Source organism: Pteropus vampyrus, unplaced genomic scaffold, assembly GCF_000151845.1.
Source record: "Pteropus vampyrus isolate Shadow unplaced genomic scaffold, Pvam_2.0 Scaffold350, whole genome shotgun sequence".
Taxonomy (NCBI): Eukaryota; Metazoa; Chordata; class Mammalia; order Chiroptera; family Pteropodidae; genus Pteropus; species Pteropus vampyrus.
In genome coordinates, this window is record NW_011889131.1 from 791,296 (window position 1) to 811,758 (window position 20,463).

At 39.7% G+C, this 20,463-nt stretch overlaps 1 protein-coding gene across 1 annotated transcript in view; it reads left to right on the forward strand.

The window, feature by feature from the left end:
- Positions 1-6,157: 6,157 nt before the first annotated feature.
- ENTPD4 (ectonucleoside triphosphate diphosphohydrolase 4) overlaps positions 6,158-20,463 on the forward strand; it is a 31,369-nt gene continuing 17,063 nt past the window's right edge. Inside the window, exons 1-6 of the mRNA XM_023522592.1 lie at positions 6,158-6,321; positions 11,784-11,882; positions 13,686-13,883; positions 14,409-14,614; positions 17,771-17,921; positions 18,399-18,502. Coding sequence (XP_023378360.1) covers positions 11,875-11,882; positions 13,686-13,883; positions 14,409-14,614; positions 17,771-17,921; positions 18,399-18,502 — 667 coding nt within the window. The 5' untranslated portion in view covers positions 6,158-6,321; positions 11,784-11,874. The remainder of the gene's footprint in view (positions 6,322-11,783; positions 11,883-13,685; positions 13,884-14,408; positions 14,615-17,770; positions 17,922-18,398; positions 18,503-20,463) is intronic.

Genomic DNA, 20,463 nt, shown 5'->3' on the forward strand with positions numbered 1-20,463 from the left:
ATTCATTCACTAATCACTTAGCAAACACGGTTAGAGCACCTCCTGTGTGCCAGCACTGTACTGAGTACTCTGGAGGGTATGAAGTAGAAGACACAGTCCCTGACAACACAGAGATTACAGTCCCATGGAAGAGGATATGGGAGATAAGACATGTGTGCAACTAAGTATTATTCAAAGCTAAGAAGGATCATGAATAAAGTGGGTAAGAAAACATGAATTCAAAAATTCTGACAGAGGAAGCCATTAGCCTGACTTGAACAAGAAGACATATTCAATTCAGTTCAAGTAGACATTATTGAGCACCTATTCTGGAAAAGGCAGCATGGATTTCAAACAGGAATGAATTTGGAGATAGGGCAAAAGTAGAAGCATTGCAGCAGGTGCGGGGGAATGTGACACCTATTTCTGCCTGAGGAAGGCAAGGGAGCTAGAGGCTTCTTAGTTCTGCAGAGAGTGGGAGGAACAGGTCATGGGCACATAAAGTGTGTCTATCAAGTCGAACTCATATTTGCTCCAGGCAAAGAATACACAGAAGAATAAGATGGCAGCAAAGACCTTATACCAAACAATGATGCTGAGTGATAAAGGAAAGAGACTCTCTTGACTGGGGAGGTTAGGGACAGCTTGACCATAACAGAGCTACAGAGGGGCAAATTGAAGGATGAGTAGAACTTGGGCTTTTTTTCTTTTCTAGGCTGTCAAGAAAGGGAGAATTATTTCAGCCATAGGGGACGTGTGTAAAGATACAGAGTCATGAAAATAAAAAGCAACCTGGGTGCAAGCAAGCAGTATATGTTAGAACACAGATAACGTATGAGGAAGTGTTAGGACATGAAATTAAAAAGTTAGAGGGGTCTCAGTCATGGCCTTGGGGTGTCATGCTAAGGAGGTGGATCAGACCAATCCGTAATGATATCTAATCACCCTAGTGATTCCCAGAGTTGATTTGCTAGGAATTTCAACTCCAACCTAGAGGTGCTAAGGAATTCATGAAGGATGCTGAGTAGGAGAATGTTATGTTTAACTGAGGTGAGGAAAGAACTCAGAAAATGACAGGATTCAAGATGAATAGCCAGTCGTTTCCTGCCCAAGTCTGAACGATTTGAGAAATGAAATGAAAACTGTTTAGAAATCAAAATATCATCTTTCTTGCAGATGAAGCTGCTCTTGAAGAATGTGACTTACAGCTGATCAGAACAGCATGATTCGTGTGCCAGTCTGAGTGGTCAGGGGATGAAATCACTCTGCTGAACTAAGCCAGAGTCATATTTATTGACCAAAATAGACTGAGTGTGAGACAGGCATATTTCTTCAGAAATCTGAGGTACTATTACCAAAATCAAAAGGATGGATCCTGAGCACAAAAACAACCTTGTTCACTACCTCCATGTGTGTGTGTGTGTGTGTGTTTAATGATCCATATCCCCCATATGACATCTCTAGGGTACAGTTGATTACACTTCTGCAGTGAGAAATGGTTGAAAAAAACATCCTAAATTTTGATGTTGCTTTGAACAAGTCACTTGCTCTTTCTAGATCTCAAGTGCTTTCTCCTCATAACAAAACACCATAAAATTAGAATTCTCTTGGCCCATTCCCTGCCTTAGGAATGCTGGGCCCATAAATGAGGTCACGTCTGTAAAGTGCTATGATTTCCTTGAAGACAAATGCAGTATAAATATATGATTGTTAGCTAAGTTGCTAAAAAAACTAGTCTGTGCATGAATGCATTGGAAGTTAAACAGGACCAGACGAGGGCAATAGGATGCATTATTTCTTAGGGCCAATTGATTTCTTTGTTTCTGTGACATCTAGTGCCTCACAGTTACCTCCTTCCACCCCCAGCACCCACACACTGCCAGGAGGGACAGCTAATTTAGGCTCCCTAGAATGATAGCTTGAAATATTTGAAGAGCAAAGCCAGAAGAATCGAAAGCAATTACCATGTCGGAGGGTTTTTCAGAAAGATAATTAAAGAGAAATCCTGTCTGGGCTTTAAATACTGATGGTTGTTCACCTGCCCTAATTCATTCATCAAAGTTCCCACATGTACGGTTTTAAAGGAACCTAGTAGTCAATAAAAAAAAAAGAAAAAGACAGGGCTCTTTTATCTTATGATAGATTTTATAATGAGAAGGAGAAGAAGAACGACAGGAGGAGGAGGAAGAGGAAGAGAAGAAAAGACGGAAGGAGAAAGCGAAAGAACTCATTCCTATCCTTTTCTTTTGTCTCTTAGAAATCATGGATTTTAGACCTGTAAAGGACCTGAGAGGTCAACCTAGCCACCTCCCCTCTCCCTTTTAAAAATTATATGTGGACAGTGAGGACCAACAAGGTGAACTAAATTTTCTAAGCTTATGCTGTCAGTTAGTAGCATAGCAGGGACTAGGGTCCAGGTTTCCACCTCCCAGTCTGGTACATTTCACATTCAATCATCCTATCTCTCTTCCAGTTTGAGGAGCTTGAGCAAGCCACTTTGCCTCTCAGACCCAGGCTATCTCATCTATAAAGCGTAAACTAAACCAACTAAAGAAACACTGCTGAGAAATATGACCTCTTGAGGTCCTTTCTGTTTTTGATCGGTCAACAAATATTTTTAAAGACCTAACAGCAAATAATGCAATATCCAACCAAAAGCAATTTAAAGAAATAAAGACTTTATTGTCATCTCCTAACAAGAAGTCAGGAGGTAGATCCAGTGGCTGGTATTAGTTCGGTGGTTTAATGATGTTTTATGATGGATACATGCAACTCTATCTTCCTATTTCATCATATTTAGTGTTGGCTTCTTATCTACATTACTGTTGCCTCAGGGTTCCAAGATGGCTTCTGCAGTCCAGATGCCACATTCTTTTCAAACTTTCATTTAATATTTTTAAAATACCCAACATGTGACCACGTTAGCTGTAATTCTTTTGTAGGTACCCTATCAAACTGAGAGAGATCATTCCATTTATAGTTGATGAGAGCTTTTTTGTTTAAATCATGAATGAGTTTAGAATTTTGTCAATTGTTTTTTCTACATTGGTTGGGATTATATAAATCATACGAATTGTCTTTTTTATTCTGTTTATATAGTGAATGACACAAATTCATTTTAAAATGTTGAACCAAACTTCCATTTCTTACAAAAATCACACTTGGTTAAGCTATCTTACTCTTTGGACATATTGCTGCATTTGACTTACCAATATTTTGTTAGAATTTTTGCATTTGTATACTTTTACAAAGGATGTAAAAGTATAATTTTCCTTCCTTTTTATTTCTTGGTATCAGGGTTATTCTGACCTTATATTATGAGTCAGGAAGTGTTCCCTCCTCCTCTATTGCTTCAAAAGTGTATGTAAGACTAGTATGATTTTTTCCTTAAATGATTGATAGCATTTACTAGTGAAACCATCTGGCCTGGAACTTTCTTTTAGGGACCTTAAAATATATAGGGCTATGTGTGTATGCGTGTGTGTGTGTGTGTGTATGTGTGTGTGTGTGTGTGTGTGTGTTAATTTTGGGAAACTGTGTTTTTCAAAGAGATTTTCCATTTCATCAAAGTTATCAGCATAAAGTTGTTCATAATGTTTTCTTCTTGGTCTTTTAATTCTTTTAGGATTTGTAAGGTTGTTCTTTTATTCTTGATATTACTTAATTGTGTTTTCTTTCTTTTTTCCTTATCAATCTCACTAGTGTTTATTTTATTAATATTTTCAAAGAATTAACTTGTGGTTTTGTTAATTTTGTCTAACTTATATTTTTAAATTATTTCCTTCTTTCTACTCACTTTGGGTTTAATTTCCTTTTCTTTTCCTAACTTCTTAAAGTGGAAACTTAGATAATTGATTTCAAACTTTTTTCCTTTGCTAAAGTAAGTTTTTAAAGCTATAAATTTCTTGGTAAGTACTGCTTTAGCTGCATTCCATGAATTTTGATGTGTTTTTATTGTCATTTTATTTGAAATGTTTTCTGATGCTCTTAGAACTGTAGCTGGCATAAAGTACCTAGGAAGTGTTATCTCCTATTAGCTCAGGTTTTTGGGTTTTTTTTTTCTCTTGTTAAATGAGAATAAAGTGATGGATCACTCTGACAGGGGTGTCCCTTCCACCTCTGAGCCTCTTTGCTGTTTCCACTGCCTGAACCACTATTCTTTCACGTGAGCCCAGACTTCATCCTTCTTCTGGTTAATTCCTATTCATCTTACAGGTGTGAACTCAAGCCTCACTTCCTCAGAGAAGCCTTTTCTGATGACCCAGACTGCATAGTTTTCTCATGTGTTGGGATGAATAGTGTCCCCCAAAGTTCATGTTCACCCAGAACCTGTGAATATGACCTTATTTGGAAATAGGGTCCTTGCAGATATAATTACAAGAAGAGATCATATTGGATCAAGGCGAACCCTAAACTCAACACGACTGAGGCCCTTGTAAGAAGAAGGATATTTGGACCCAGAGATACACAGGAGAACACTGGAGTGATGTATCTACAAACTGAGACATGCCAAATATTGCCAGCCACTACCAGAGACTAAAAGGCAAGGAAGAATCCTCCCCTAGAGTCTTCAGAGAAAGCGTATCCCCACCAGCATTTTGATTTCAGACTTTTAGCTTCCAGAACTGTGAAAGTATATATTTCTGTCATTTTAAACCACCCAGTTAGGGGTAATTTATTATGACAGACCTAGGAAATGAATGTACCATGTTACATGTTTTTGTACTTCTTCATACTTTTCTAGCTCTTGCCAGATAATTATTATATGTGAATTATCAGTAAATACTGATGATGTAATAATACTAGTTTGGCATTTTAGTGAAGGCCTCCTTGAAAGAGACTACCATAATCTAAATCAGTATCTTTGAAGGGTACATAATTTTGAGGGAGCCTGGACCTAAAATCACAGCATGTCAGCGGCCAATAACTTAGGCTTCTAAATGCTAGCCTTAGCCTTAGGTGCAGGTCACAGAGGTTTCTGATGCACAAGCGATCCAAACTGATCATTTTTCAAAATAGCAACAAAGCCTTAAAAGAGCACTAAAGTCGAAGTCAGAACCATTGGTTCCGCTTTCCCCTTTGCCTCCAGGGGATCCAGGGCTAGTTGCTCAATTTCTCTGGGTTCTAGGTTCCTTAACAGTTAAAGGAAGAGTTTCGGAATAGTTGGTTCCTGCAGTCCCTTTGGCTTGAACATTCTGTGGTTTTATGATTGTAATGTGGAGCAATAGTATAAAGACAGAATTTACTTCTAAAGCATAAGGCTCCTGGTCATTGCTAGCCTTCTTCCAGGAACAGTATCTGAATCCAGGGATGAAACATTACCACAAGGAGGAGACCACTCAAGCTGGACCAAGAAGGATTCTTCTTAAAATGTTTAACTGCTAGTTCCATCCAAGCTTGTTTTACTAGGGCTCTCATTAATAATAATAATTTTAAAAAATTTAAGTAGCTAGGCTGGTGATCACTTCCTTTTTCCGGAAAGCAGTGAACTCACCTGCAAAAAAAAAGGGAGGGGGAGGATAGAAGCTATGATTATCAAGGTCTCTTCCAGCTCTGTGACTTCAAGCAGGTATTTTGTCAATCTAGAGAGAGGGGGCTTGAGCTAAGTATCAGGTCACCAAGGCAATCTCAGCAATCGGTGCTGTTTACCTTACTAGTTCTCATAACCACTGAGTGGGTTTGGGGCCCTCTGTCTCCACCAGAATAAGCGCTGATGTATGCAACTTTTGGCAAAGATGAAATCCTTGCTCTTACTAATAATGTGTCCTTTAATAGATTCACTGAGAGTTTGACCCTTAGTTTCCCAATCTGTAAAATAGGGATGAATGCTGGCAAAGTTGTAAAAATATCAAGAGTTGAGCAAAAATGCATAGTGCTTGTGTTCCTAAGGATTATGGAAAATTATTTTCCATAATCCTTAGGAACACAAAGGGAAGATAAACTTGGTGTCATAAGTCCATTGCAGTTGGCTAACAACCAGACAGGCTAGGACGGGCGGTAATCAAGCTACCGTCCTGGCTACTTCTGTGATACCACTCTCACTTTCGGCACTCACTGCGGAGATGGGGGCCCGCGCGGTTTCGCGGAACCGCTCTGCACTCGGTGACAGTCACTCAGGCGCCCCGGACGCAGGCCTCGCCCCTCGGCGTGCGCGCTCCCGGCACGGCAGTGACGCAACGCGGGCGAGGACGCGAGGCGGCGCGGCTCCCGGGCAGCAGCGGCGTCCTCGGAGAGCTGCGTCCGCCTTGCCGCTGCCACCTCGCCGGGGTGGCCATAATGTGCTCCGCTAGCGGCTCCCGGCTCCTGGGAGCCGCAGCTGCCGCATCGGGCTCTGCGGAGCAGGTGAGTCGGCTTTCCCGACGAAGGGAGAGAGGGCTGCCGAAGCGGCTAGCCGTTCGGAAACGGTTGGAGTCTGGGGCCCGGCGGGGCGGCGAGGGCCGCGGACGAGCCCCCTGCCCGCGAGCCTCCCCGCACCTGCCCACGGTCTTCCCCGAGTCCGTGCAGCCCCCTCGGTCCGGCCAAGCGGCCACATCCGGGCGCCCCGGCTGTCAGTGCCTGTGACCCTGGGCGGCAGGTGCTCTCCCCCAGCCCCTGGCAGCAGAAGCCTGACCGTCGTGCTGTCGCGCCGGCTCCGGTGACCACGCTGGGTTTTCCTTTTCACACGTATTGTGGACGAATCTAACCCACACTGGAGAGGCACCTGACCCGAGAGAAGGGATGTTGCACTGGGGACCCCAATATTTCTCACCTGCCGCCTTATTGTGACATTTGCATGTTCAGCATCATTTTTCCTTTGCTCTGCTTTTGCTAAATTCCATGCTTTAGATTTCCCCTTGAAGAAATGGACCTAATTGTGTGATAAAGTCATGGTGAGAGCGGTGTTTCTCAGGCTTGAGGAATGCGTGAACACCTTTTTAAAGGGGACTGCTCTCTCTTTCTCTGCAGTGTGTCCCAAAACCCAGTTAGGTGAACACTGGAGCAAAGCATTTTCAGAGAACATTTATCACTATTAGGAAAGAAGTGCTTTGCAATTCGGGAACTTCTGTCCTAGAAGATAAATTAGAGGTTATTAATTCTAAATTAGTGACTCAAATCCCTAGTTTAATTTCACATCGAAGTCTTTACTGTGTTTTGCTTTGTGTAATGGAAATAGCTAATTTGCCAGCCTTGGAGAGGCCTAAGAGTGTCATCTTCTTTGTATTACCTTATATTTGCTGTTATTTTGTCTTTATGTCAGGTTTGTTAATTGTTTGACACCTTAGCAGAATTATAAAATGGAATGCTAATTTGTATGAGTAGTTTATTTCTGTGTTGATGTTAACATTGATTTATCGCTTGTATTTGTTGCATATAGAACCTATGGTTTACATTCTTCTAGCCCTAGTAGGAATACATGATCTCAACCTTTGTGTATATAGTCTAGAATAGCAGGCCCAACCTTTTCGGCACCAGGGACCGGTCCTTCTATGAGAATCTAATGCCTGATGATGTGAGGTAGAGCTGAGGCGGTGATGCTAGCGCTGGGAAGCAGATGCAGATACAGATGAAGCTTTGCTCGCCTCCTCCTCCTCTGCCACCCTTGCTGTGAAGCCTGGTTCTTAACAGCCCACAGATGGGTACCAGTCCGCAGCCTGGGATTTGGGGAGACGGTCGGGGAACCGTGGTGTAGAAAGAAGACACAAAAATGAAAATTCATCTGAGGCTGTATATATTTATTTATATTGTATGTATACTCTCTATGTATTTATTCAGCATGTTTTTTGTTTTTTTTTTAATGAATAAAGAGAAGATTCAGTGTGAGGAAACATTAGAAAGTATAACAGATTAAATCTTGGCATAGGAAAATATTGACCTGTGCCTTGAAAGAAGTATAATATTGAGAGCAGGATATCGTAGAGGAAGTGATATTAGTGAAGGCCTAATGCAAGAATGAGAACAGCTTGTGTGAGAGGGAAGAAATCCACCTCACTAGAGCAAAAAGCTGTTATCTGGGGTGAGGAGAGAACATGTAGGCAAAATAAGTTGGGGTCAATTGATGGATGGAGGTTTCAGATAGCACAGAGGGAAATTGGTGTTGACCCATAGGCTCCGGAAGACTTGTGCTGGTCATATTTTGAAGCTAGTGTTTTACAAAGAGGTCTTTCTGAATAGGGGTGTTCACAATGGAGGCAGAAGGTCGGTGACCTGCCTAGAGATCTGTCTTAAGGTAGTAATGTTTGCTGTAGTCATTTTAGATGTGTGGACTCTTTAAGGAAGAATTGAAAGGACCTCATGAATGATATCATATGTCAGCACACAGATGAGTGAGAATAGAAATTAGGAACCAGGAGACCCCAGTCAATGGTGATAGCGCTCTTAGACCTGGAAGATTTGGAAGATGGCATTAGTTTGTATCCAAGATTGTGGTCGCAGACATAGACTAAATGAGTTTGCGGTAACAGGGCATCAGTAACCTCTGGATGTGGAAATGGAACTTGAAGAAAGTCAGAGCTGCAGATTTGGAAAACTATAGAGGTGATGCAGAAAACATTTGACCAGAAGAAGATCATTTAAAATGGGGACCAGAATTTTGCAAATGAGTAGTGAGGGTTAGGAAGAGGTTTAAAGTAGGACTTGATATTGAAAAAATAAAATTTTAAATTTAAAAATAAATATTGAAGAAAATGTAGATCATAAATGCAACTACATTCACTCTTCTTAAAACAAAGAATGAATCAAGTGTGTTGATGTCTTTTTCCCACAACTGAATGCCACACAGCGTCCTTCACTTCACTTTAGCCTCTCACTCTCACAAAGATAGCTATTTCTTTAAAAATTCTGCTTAAGTTGATTTTTCAAGTTTTTCTTGTAAACCTTCGATATTCCTATCATTCTTTTTTGAAGCATCCTTCATGTCATTTTACCTTTTCTTACTCAGAGGTCTAGCTCTTCTAGAGTCTCATTTGTCTATAATTTTGTTTGTAGACATTGACCCATGACCCGATGGGCTTTACTAAAGAATGTTCAGCTAAGGAGGGCCCCACTAGCTGAAATCATGAGTTAATGCATCTTCTGATGATAGGTCTAACACAATTTAAGCCTTTTATAAATGTGGCAGTTTTATGTACTATTACTTGGAGTTTGGCCCCCTAAACTCTGTTGCCAAGATTCTTAGCTGCAAATACAATTGGAGTTTACATTTAAGTTCAGATTACCATACTGTTGACTGCTAGGTAATATTCAGCCATACTTTCGTCCTACATAAAAGTGATTACTTCAGCAATTTATAAGCTGTCCTATTTTCTCTGTCTTTGAACATGAGTTTTGTAACTTACAAAAAAAAAAAAAAATATCTATCCTTTTTTTCAAAATCCTCATATATCTCAAAAAAAAGGAAAAAAGTCCTAAGACAAACACCAGATTAACATTTACTGAGTTTGCTGTGATCATTCTAACAGTGCATCCTCTGTTTTAAAATGTATTCTCTGCTCTCCCTCATCCAAAGTCTGCCTCCTACCTCCAGGAATCTTCCTGTTAACCAGCCTTCATTGTGCTCATCTATGAACTCTTATAGTCCAGATAATCGGACATTTCCTTTTGTTATGCTAGTGATTATTTCCCGGGTATTAGTATTTTCTCTGTAATCAGTCTTCAAACTCTTTGAAATCTGGAGTCAGGTTTGTTACTCCTCTGTGCCCTTAGTATCACTTCATAGTACTCATCACTGAATGGTTAAAGGCCTTTCTTCCCCTCACCTACCCAAGGACCTTAACTTTAAGTTGTTACCTTTTGTTCTTTTGTTGTTAGTTCAGCTGTTACATAATTATCGATTTTTTTAAATGTTCAGGTTGGAATTCCTATGTCATGAAGAGTTTTTAAGAGAGGCTTTCTTCATATATTCAGAAGAGGATTTGATGCCTGAAACTGGGGATTTTAGTCAAAGGTTGCTTGTTAAAAATAGTTCTGTTGTTTCTTTTGATGATAAAATTAATATATGCCCTTTAAGAAATATAGGCATGCCTAAGGAAGAAAATGAAGATGATCCATTATGTCACTACTCAGAAATAACTAACCCCTGTTAATATTTTGGTTTCTCTTCTTCCATTTCCCCCTCTCAATTCATGCTATAGTTTTTTTTTCTCACTTACTATATCATGGATACCTTTCCATGTTGACAAATATAGATCTGTATCATTACCTTTAATAGTCACATCATATTCCATTGCATAAGTGGACCATGTTTAATTTAACCCACCCCCTGTAATGGATATAGTTTAGTAACAATGTTTTGCTCTTATACACAATACTGTGATGAACATCTTTGTACATATTTTAGTGAATTTACCCTATTTTTCTAAGAATGAATTTCTGGAAATGTGACAGGTTGAGCACGTTAAAAATTTTCATACCTCTTAACCACATGCCCCCAGAAGGTTAGATTCTCCCCAGCAGTGTTCATGACCTTTTTCTCAACCCCCTTGTTAGCAAACTATTGTCAGCCTTTAATCTCTACCCATCCGATGGTAGTGAAGTCTTGATTTTCTTTATATGACTCTAAATACTAATGAAGTTATTTTTATCAACCATTCGTACTTCTTATTTCATTAATTTCCAATTATCCGTGCTCATTTTTCTGTTCTCTTACATATTTGTTTTATAAACTTTTTTTATGTAGGGATATCTGCCTTTTGTCACGTATGTTACAAGGAATTTTCCCAAGCCGTGTATATTTGGGAAGGGATTTTTTTTTTAACATTCAGAAGTCTTAAACTCATGTCTATACGTATGTTCTTTCATTTATGGCTTGAGACATTGATGTCATTATAGAAAAGCCTTACCCATTCCAAGATTATGTAAACACTTACCTACATTTTCATCTTACATTTTTTGGGATATTTTTAATATTTAAATCTTTGAGCCATTGAAATTCTAATAAAGGTGTAATGTAGTAATCTCATTATATTCAAATACTAAAAGGTAGCTACTTTATAAAAACACTGTTAAAATTCATTGAAACACCTAGGTAATTGGCATTTTTCCTTTTTGCTTAAACTTTTAAATCACAAATATTGTTTGTCCTAAGTTTTGGGAAAATGGTACAATGTAGACACCACATTAAAAATTGACCTAATTAAAGTGTTTTTCCCCCCTTTGTCAGGTAGGCATTGTTAATACTTTGTATGTGTGTGTTTTCCCCTGTACTGCATTATAAATTCTTTAAAGGCTAGATCCATGTCTGATTCATCTTTGTGTATCTCCCATTCCCAGCCATCCAAAAAACAAACAATGGTTGCTTATGACTTGTGTGTCAGGTTCTGTTCCTTGGGGAAACAGAAGAATAAGTGGTTGTCTCTGCCAGTGAGGGGCTTGCCATGTGATGAGAAAGTCAACCACAAGTCTAAAGTGTAGCCTGCTAATGTGATGAGTGAATACTCTGGGGATACGAGGACTGGGTAAGTCCTCATGGAGGGATGGTGCATGACTTGTGTCATGAGGATTACCTTGGAAGGTCAACAGATGGACCCAAAAGGGAGTCATCCTACAAATGCAGAGGAATGTGGAACATTTCAGTGACTTGCAGCTTGTGTTAGGATGGCTGAGGCATGGGGTACATATCTGTCTAGTCTGACTGACAGCGGGGAAGACTAGGAAGTTAGGGACTTGATCAATGCTAATGCAGGAGCTACATGGTCAAAATAAACCCTTTAACAACTTCAGTGCAGGGATCATGGACCAGGTTATACGTGGTTGGATTCAAACACAGTTCATAAAGAATGTAGACATTTTCTTAGATTGTGCCATCTTTGTGATTTTTTCTGGAACAGGAGGGCTCTAACTCCGGCAGGACCCAGTTGTTTCTATAATGGTGTGCGAAGACTGATGCCTAGAACATTGCCTTACCTCTGACTTGTCAGCATGGGGAGGTGAGTGATGTGTCTCACCACTGGCACTATAAAACCCAAGATTTTGGTGCCACAAAAACAGATCTCGAGAGGAACAAAAATCTAACACCCCAGTGAAAAGTGTTCAGAGTTGTGCTACATTTCTGACACCTTTGTTCTTCCAGGGCCCCAGAGGGTGCCCGTGCAGAAGGAAAGTGATAATGCCAGGCAGATTCTACAGGAATTAGTGTAGTTTATCGGAAAGAGCATGCGTGCTGGAATCTGTGAGGGGTTGTATTAAGCGCAAGATAACTGTCTCTAAGTCTCCGAGGTGTGAGGAGGGGATGACGAATTCCATGGACTGGCCTAAGTACCCACAATGGAAACTAGAAACTACAAATGGAAAATTCCATTGGGTTGGCAGGATACCTTCCCATTCCGTGAGATATTTTAGTCTGTGAAACACTCTTTAAAGGAAAGACTATAGAAATGAACTGTAAAATAATAAAATTTGTCCTAAAGGCAGCAAGATATTTTTCAAGGCCTAGTAATAGTTTGTCTTTTCTAACAGAAACTGAGAAGAAACATTTTTATTTGCAAAAATGTCTCAGGAATATTTCTAAAAGCACAGGACATACAAAATTCATTTATTGAGTTTGTTATGGGGATATTGTTAAAGATACTATTTTCTCAATCATCAGGGAGAAATTTGCCTTGGAATCCAGCATTAATAAAATCTTATTCCTCCTGAGCTATTGATAGTCACATGCTGCTTATCAAGGGGGGTATGTTCTAAGAAATGCATCATTAGACAATGTTGTCGTGCGAACATCAGAGTGCCCTTACACAAACCTGGATGCTGTGGCCTCCTCCACATCTAGGCCATGTGGAATAGCTTGTTGCTTTGGGCTACAAACCTGTACAGCATGTTACTATACAAGAATCATGAGATTAATTCAAACACAAGAGAAAGCGATGAGATTAAGAGATGAGATAAACATAAGATGTTTGAGACTGCCACCAACATAAAATGACAGTTTTATAGCAAACTTTGTTTTATAAAGAGAAAGACTACACTCTAAAATAACAACAAAAAGTATAGTATGGTAAATACAGAAACCAATAACATAGTCATCTATTATCATTATCAAGTATTAGGTACTGTACATAATTGCTTGAGCTCTACTTTCATGTGACTGGCAGTGCAGTAGGTTTGTTTACACCAGCATCACCGCAAACACGTAAGTAAAGCATTGCATTACGATGGTACAATGTCACTAGGCAACAGAAATTTTTTAGCTTCATTGTAATCTTATGAGACCACCATCGTGTATGTGGTCTGGTATTGACCGAAACTGAAACGTCATTATGCAATGTATAACTGTATATTTATAATCTAGTAGCAAGGTTTTGGCCATTAGGATGGTCAGCTACCTTTAGAGGCCTACCTTATTAAGTGCATTTCGATGTACTAAATTGTCTTTTGGTTTCCTCATCTTTAAACCTGATTTCATTATAGATTTAAATATTTATTGAACTTATTCTTAGAAGCTGTCTCTAATTCTTTTTTATTTTATTTTATTTTATTTTTTCAGAAACAAAGCAGGGTACAAATAAAAATCTATATAGTACTCTCAAGAAGGGAAACACAGAAGTATCCTAACCATCAGGGCTTAATTTTCATTCATATAGTTTAATAATAATGGGTTATGTAGCAAAAGAGCAATGTGGAAGATGCTGACGTTCTTACTGGCAGGGGATAGGGCAGCTCACACTCAAAGTCTCTAGGTGATGGGAGGCCTCTTTGGAGCAGGTTGCTTTAAAATCTGTTTTTCAAAATTTCAGGATCGGCCTCTCCTGTCTTTTTCCTGCTTCCTGGCATTTTAGCATCTCTCCAGTGGGGTGTCCTCGAATTCTGAATACCAATTTACGCCAAATTATTGTCATTAGCATTCTAGCTGCTGCTGTTTCACTTTTATACTTTTCGGTTGTCATAATCCGAAATAAATATGGGCGGCTATCCAGAGACAAGAAGTTTCAAAGGTAAGTAGAAAAAGCATTTGTTTTCTATATGGGATGCCACAACCTTCATATCGTGGCTTCAAGACATTAGAATTAGGTTGGAATTTAAGGTTCCTGTGGCTGTAGGAAATGGCTGCTATAGGAATACAGAATGGCATGAAAAATTAAACTGTTATAAAGTGTTTAATCATTAACCGCCAGATCCACATAATAAGTGGATTTGAACATAAGCTTCTCCTATGATATCTTCTAAGCCGATTTTTCAGTTAATGTTGATAGTTTGGAAATAGTTTTGCTTTTCAGAACATGTTCCAACTTCTTTTAAGAAATAGCGAGTGCATATCTGATTTAGATTATCTTTATCACTATCACTCGTTCTATTCTCTTTTGACTCTTTAATCATCTGGCAGTTGTAAAAATGCTCTAGTGGTGCTTCTGCACATCTTAGAAATCACTGACTTGGTATTTGTTTATTGTGTTTGCTCTGTTAGGTTTGGGATGATATTATTCTCTGTCTCAATAAAAGTGTGTGTTTTTCTAAACAAGGTACTTGGCACGAGTTACTGACATTGAAGCTACAGACACCAATAATCCCAATGTGAACTATGGTATCGTGGTGGACTGTGGTAGCAGTGGGTCTCGAATATTTGTCTATTGCTGGCCCAGGCATAATGGCAATCCTCATGATCTGTTGGACATCAGACAAATGAGGGATAAAAACCGAAAGCCAGTGGTTATGAAAATAAAACCCGGTACGTAAATGATAAACATCTGATCGATCGCCAGGGTCTGTCCTTTCATTCTCTGCAACGTCTTTCACGTCTTTCCCCTTTCTGTCCACACAGTCATCCTCCCACTCCGAGCTCACACGAGGACCCACCTGGTCTCCTTGTTTCACCTTCTTTTCTCTTTCCTATCCATCCTATATAGGGGGACTAGCACCTTCATAAAATGTCCAGGAACCATGTCTTTTGTCTCCTACAACATAATTCATGGTGTCTATGCAGATGTTTCCTAGCTGACAAGGTGATTTCAGATAACTCATGGAAATCTGTACTCTAATACCTTGGTATATCTTTGTCATTTTTAAAAATTGCTGCCCCAGTATATTTCTAATCATCTAGATCTTTTTTTTTTTTTTTTTTTTTTTTTGCTTAATTTCTGGGAATTTGTTTCATCTTTTTGTTGTCATGTAGATTTAATGAGGGTGATCACAGAGCATAGAAGAGCTGATATCATTATGTCCAGTTTTTAAAGATATTTCAGTTTCTAAGTAAGCATGTTATGTAAAAATTGGGATTTGCCTTTCTCATTAGACTATTTAAATCAGTGGTTCTCAGCCTTTTTCTCAGCCTTTCTCATTAGACTATTTAAATCAGTGGTTCTCAACCTTTTTCTGTATCTACACCATATCCATGTGCAGCACCCTTCACATGGTCAGAAGCATTAGGAATGGAAGGTGTCAGGAGTACTTTGAAATAGGCATCTTATATCTTGATAGTTGATAATCACTGATGTGAACCATCGATCTTAATAGAGATTCAGCACTTTTATTTCATCTTGCCAATGTGTTAGTAAAATATTAAATCCAGACAATCCAAGAAGTTTATCTTTTAAAATGTTAGAAAATGTTGATTAAAAAAATAATTATCATAGCTTATTATCTTCTATTCCAAAAATATGAGTGAAAAGGAAATTCAGTTTTAACTTATAAAATACTTGTTCTCATAAAACTGTTCCCAACCAGGTAGACTGTGGACCCCTTGAGTCCTAGTCATTTTTCATTGAATAATTCAGACCCCACATCCTTTTCAGGCAACTCTCAACAAGTTGGTTGTTCTTTGATGTTTGGGCATCTGGGCACCAGCATATTGCTCAGAAAGTTCAAAATCTCTACCTCATTTTTCAGATTAAAGAGAGGGAACTTATTCTTTCTCTTATACAAGCGTTATTTTGATAGCAGAGTACATTTTCATGAATGAAGATTCTTATTCTATAAGTCTTAGTGAATGACTTTTAATTTTTACTTTCTATTTTCCTACCCCTGAAATTTTTATGTAGCCCTATATAGAAACATTTTCAGGGTGAAAGTTCAAATAAAAAATTCACAAAGATCAAAAACGAAAACTCTATAAAGCACTTCGTATTTCATCTAGCCTCACATGCAAGGTTCCATCAGTGGTTAGACTGCTCTCATGGGATAAGATGAAAACTTTCGTGCCTTGGAGTTTTCCTTTGAGAACAAAGGGGTAGTTACAGCAGCATCCCAGGGTAGACACCAGAGTCTTACTAAAATCAGCCTTAATTTAACATGGTTCTCTCTGATGCTATAGAAAGTGTTTAAAGTGAAAATTCAAGAACATTTTTATAGCACTTCTCTGTCCTGAAGTGTGGACTCTCGTGTATAGCATTACAGCAAAGCTCTAGCAATTTCCTTAATAGATTTCTGGATAGTTCGGGGCTTGGTGTCCATTGAAATAGTATTGCATGTAGAGTCAAAAAAATCTTCTAGTCTTGTGTTTTTGCTGATTGCTTTGACAAATGACCTAATTTTCCTTAGTCCACAATTTCCTACTTTATGAAATAAGGAATTTTGGACTTCTAAAATCCCCCACATCTTTAATATTGTAGTCTAAAAAACAGCTAGAAATATTCACTCCTGTACTCAGGCAGCAAGTATATCTATTTGCCAGGCACTGTGTCAGGTGGAAGAATATAAATTGGAACAAGACTCAGTTCATGCCCTTGAGAAACTTCCAGTTGAAATGAGAGAAGCAAAGAAATAGATAATTTTGATAAGGTGTAGTGAGGGTAAGCATGGACTGTAATAATAGCTCATCTTCAGGGTTCTGTTAGGGAAGTCTTCCATAGAGGAAGCAGCTCAGTGGGTGAGCGGGAGTTACCCAGGTGAAAAGGGGTGGGAAAGTGGGTAGGGAGGCAGTCAAAGAGGAGGCTCTTGCTGGTGACAGTACAGGGGCCCTGAGGCCAGAGTATGATGCATTATAGAAATTTTGTTCAGTATAGTCGAAGCCGGATAGGAGTGTGGGAAGAGACAGGATGGGTAAGATGCAGGGCAGGTAATGCTGCTTTAGAGTTGAGCTTTATTTGGAGGGCATTGAGGAACCTCTAAAAAATTTTAAGCCAGGAGGGACACCATTTGCATAGGAAATGGTTAGAGAATTCCAAGACTGGAGAGTTGGATATATAGGCTGGCAGAGGGTGGGTGTATCCAGAAGACATGAGGAGAAGTGAAAAAATGTGAGAGGAATCCAGGAGAGGCAATTGATGAAACCTAGAACATATGCTGGGACACGGGGGTGGGGTTTTATCCAAGATACTGGCTTGGGCTGCTGGATGGCCAGTGATGGTTGTCACCGAGGTAGGTAATAAACAGTAAGAGCAGGTTTGTAGTACACGTTGAGTTTGGACTTGTATATGTTGAGTTGCGGGGGCTGTGAAGATAAGCACATAGCATCGTCCAGCAGACAGTTACCACAAACTGATCTGCAGGTTGGGGAAGAGATCTAGGTGGCTGCTGCTAAGATTTGGAATTCGAGACATATAGATGTGATGTCAGCTATGAGAATGAGTGAACTTGCCTGAGAAAAATAGCACATTTCTTGAGGGCAGAGATGAGCACATGTGCAATCAATCCCAACTGTCAGATACATAGTAGATGCTCAGTTAGTTCCGGGATTTTTGATGAGTGCGAAGAGAGCATAAGACTGAACATTTAGTCTCACTCACATTTAAGGAAAAGGGACTATGGAGGGAGTTGCCAGAGGGATAAGAAAAAAACTAGGAGAACATGGTGTGTAGCTGAATTTCTCTAAAATTAGCCACAGTGAAGAAACATAACTTACTAACTAAAATATCTACTTGTTAACAGAAGTGTCCTTTTTCTGTAGGCATTTCAGAATTTGCTACCTCTCCAGAGAAAGTCAGTGATTACATTTCTCCGCTTCTGAACTTTGCTGCAGAGCATGTACCACGCGCGAAACACAAAGAGACCCCTCTCTACATTCTCTGCACAGCTGGAATGAGAATCCTTCCTGAAAGGTGATCCCCTCTACCCGAGGGCAGACCAGTCCGGTGGCGGGGGGTGGGGGGCGTATTTTCTTCCTCATCCCCCTCCTGTCATCATCGTCATCAAAAAGAAGACATTAAAAATTCTTTAAATCTAGAATAGGACCAGAACTATTCCTTTAGCCAGAACTCACCAAATATCGTTTTATATATTTGTCTATGACTATGAGTAGTAAACTATAAAGCTGTCATTAAAAACACTGATTTTCTATTTTATTAGTTTAAGGATTATTTGCATGTGTAGTTTTACATCTAGGAATCACATAAGTCCTACAACTCTTGAGAATTCCTTCCTAGAATAAATAATCTTTTTAATGAATTGCTTTGGTTTTAAAGTGTACTGCTTCCATATAGGATATACCAGAGCCATAATGGTTTTTGTGTCCTCTTTTTAAAACAAAAATCCAGAATGTAACATTTTGAGGTGTAAACTTTTGGATTATCTTCCAGCCAGCAGAAAGCCATCCTGGAAGACCTTCTGACTGACATCCCCGTGCGTTTTGACTTCCTGTTTTCTGACTCCCATGCAGAAGTGATTTCAGGGAAACAAGAAGGTTGGTCTGTTGTTCTTTACCTTGAAATTCGGGAAACTGTCTCTACATCCTCTCCATTTTCCCCTCTGTATACTTTATTAAATCACCCTTTATGTCTTAAAGTGTGGAAAACCATAGCCTTGAAATATAATTTTTAAATGGCAAAATTAGTTTCTTACATGGTTGATCTTTTTTTTCCTTGCTAAGGGCATCATGGAGAAAATTACATTCAAGCTGTTCCTAACGAGGTAGTTATGAATATAGCATGCCAGAGCACGATGTGTGCAGAGCTCTGAGAGAGGGCTAGGAAACACATTCCAGGCAGAAAAGATGATTTAACACAGGTTGGAAATGCTGCACTATAGACAGAGGAACAAACATATTTTAGTTCGACTGGATTATGGCCCTTTTGAAAGCTGTTAGTAAAAGTGAACAGGTCTTGGTGATGTCATCATCATGGAATGTGAGTTGTTTCTTTTTTCTCTCTCCTCTGATTTACAAGTAATCTAATGTTCATAACCAAAAAGAAAAAAAAAGGCACTTCTGTACAGCACACCAGGGCACCTGAGAGATCCATCCATCTGTGCACCCATACGTGGGTGGAGTGGACCTTAGAGGAGGCTGCAGAGCCAGCAGAGGCAAGCAGCAGCAGAGGCATCGGTGGTAGGGCTGGCAGTGGGCCAGGCCAGCACAACTTTCTGGCAGAGGAGGTGAAGTGCGAAGGTGTTGAGTGGAGCTCTAACGTGCCGTGCATGCTGCAGCTGGAAGGACCTGCCTGTTCTCTGTGGGGAGATCACAATGACTCGGGGCAGGGACAGGAAAGGGAAGAAGGCAAAGAGACCCGAAGGGAGTCCTAACCTGCTGTCTGCCCCAGGATTCTGGCAAGAGGACTGCCCACGGACCTCTAAGACACCACCCAGTGCAGGATCCTCCCCCGTCCCCCCACTGGCCTATGGGCACAGCCACAGCATCAAGTGCTAAGCACACACCTCCCCAACTCTGCCACCACCCTTTTTTTGCCCCCCTTCACCAGCCTTTTTAATGCACATGCTCCCAACCTGACTAGGCAGGCGCTGGTAAAAGAAACCAAAAATTTGTGCTGTAGCACCACCTTCTGGAAAAGAAAAGTAACTCTTCCAATTACGAACCTGCTGAATTGTTAGAATGGCAAACCAAGCTTTACCTCAACAAGAAAGTGTTCATTACTCAAAATGCAGCAGCAGAGGCACTTTTCATCAAACACTGAAAAATCATGGTAATATGATATCACCAAAAGAAGACAGTAGTTTTCTGACAGCCAAACCCAGAGACACGGACTACTGTGATCTAACTGATAACGAATTCTGAAAAGCTATTATGAAGAAATGCAGTGAGCACAAGAAAACTCAGAAAGGCAATGCAGTGATCTCAGGAATAAAATTAATAAACAGAAGTAGTACTTACCAAAAGGTTGAAATTCTGAAAAAGAACCAAACAAATTCTGGAGCTGAAGAACTCAATAAATGAAATGAATAGAAAGCACTGGAAATAAAGCAGATCCGATGGAAGAGAGAATAAACGAGCTTGAGAATAGAAATGTAGAAATGTTTCAGGTAGAAGAAGAGAGAGAACTAAGATTTTTTTAAAGTGAAGAAACCCTACGAGAAACCCAACAGAGGACTGATGGGTTTTCCAGAAGAAGAGAAAGAGAAGAGAGCAGAGAGTTTATTTAAATAATAGCTGAGACTTTCCCAAACCTTGGGAAGGGACTGAGTATACAAGTCTACAAAGCTAGTAGAACATCCTATTATCTCATACAAAACGAACTCCAGCATATATTAAAACTGTCAAAAATCAGTGGTAAAGAGTGTTAAAGGCAGCTGGGGGGCGGGGCGCAGGGGGAGGCATCCTACGTTATGCTGTCAGCAGATTTCTCAGCAGAAACTTTATAGGCCAACAAAGAATGGAATGATACTCAAAGTATTGAGAGAGAAAAATTGCCA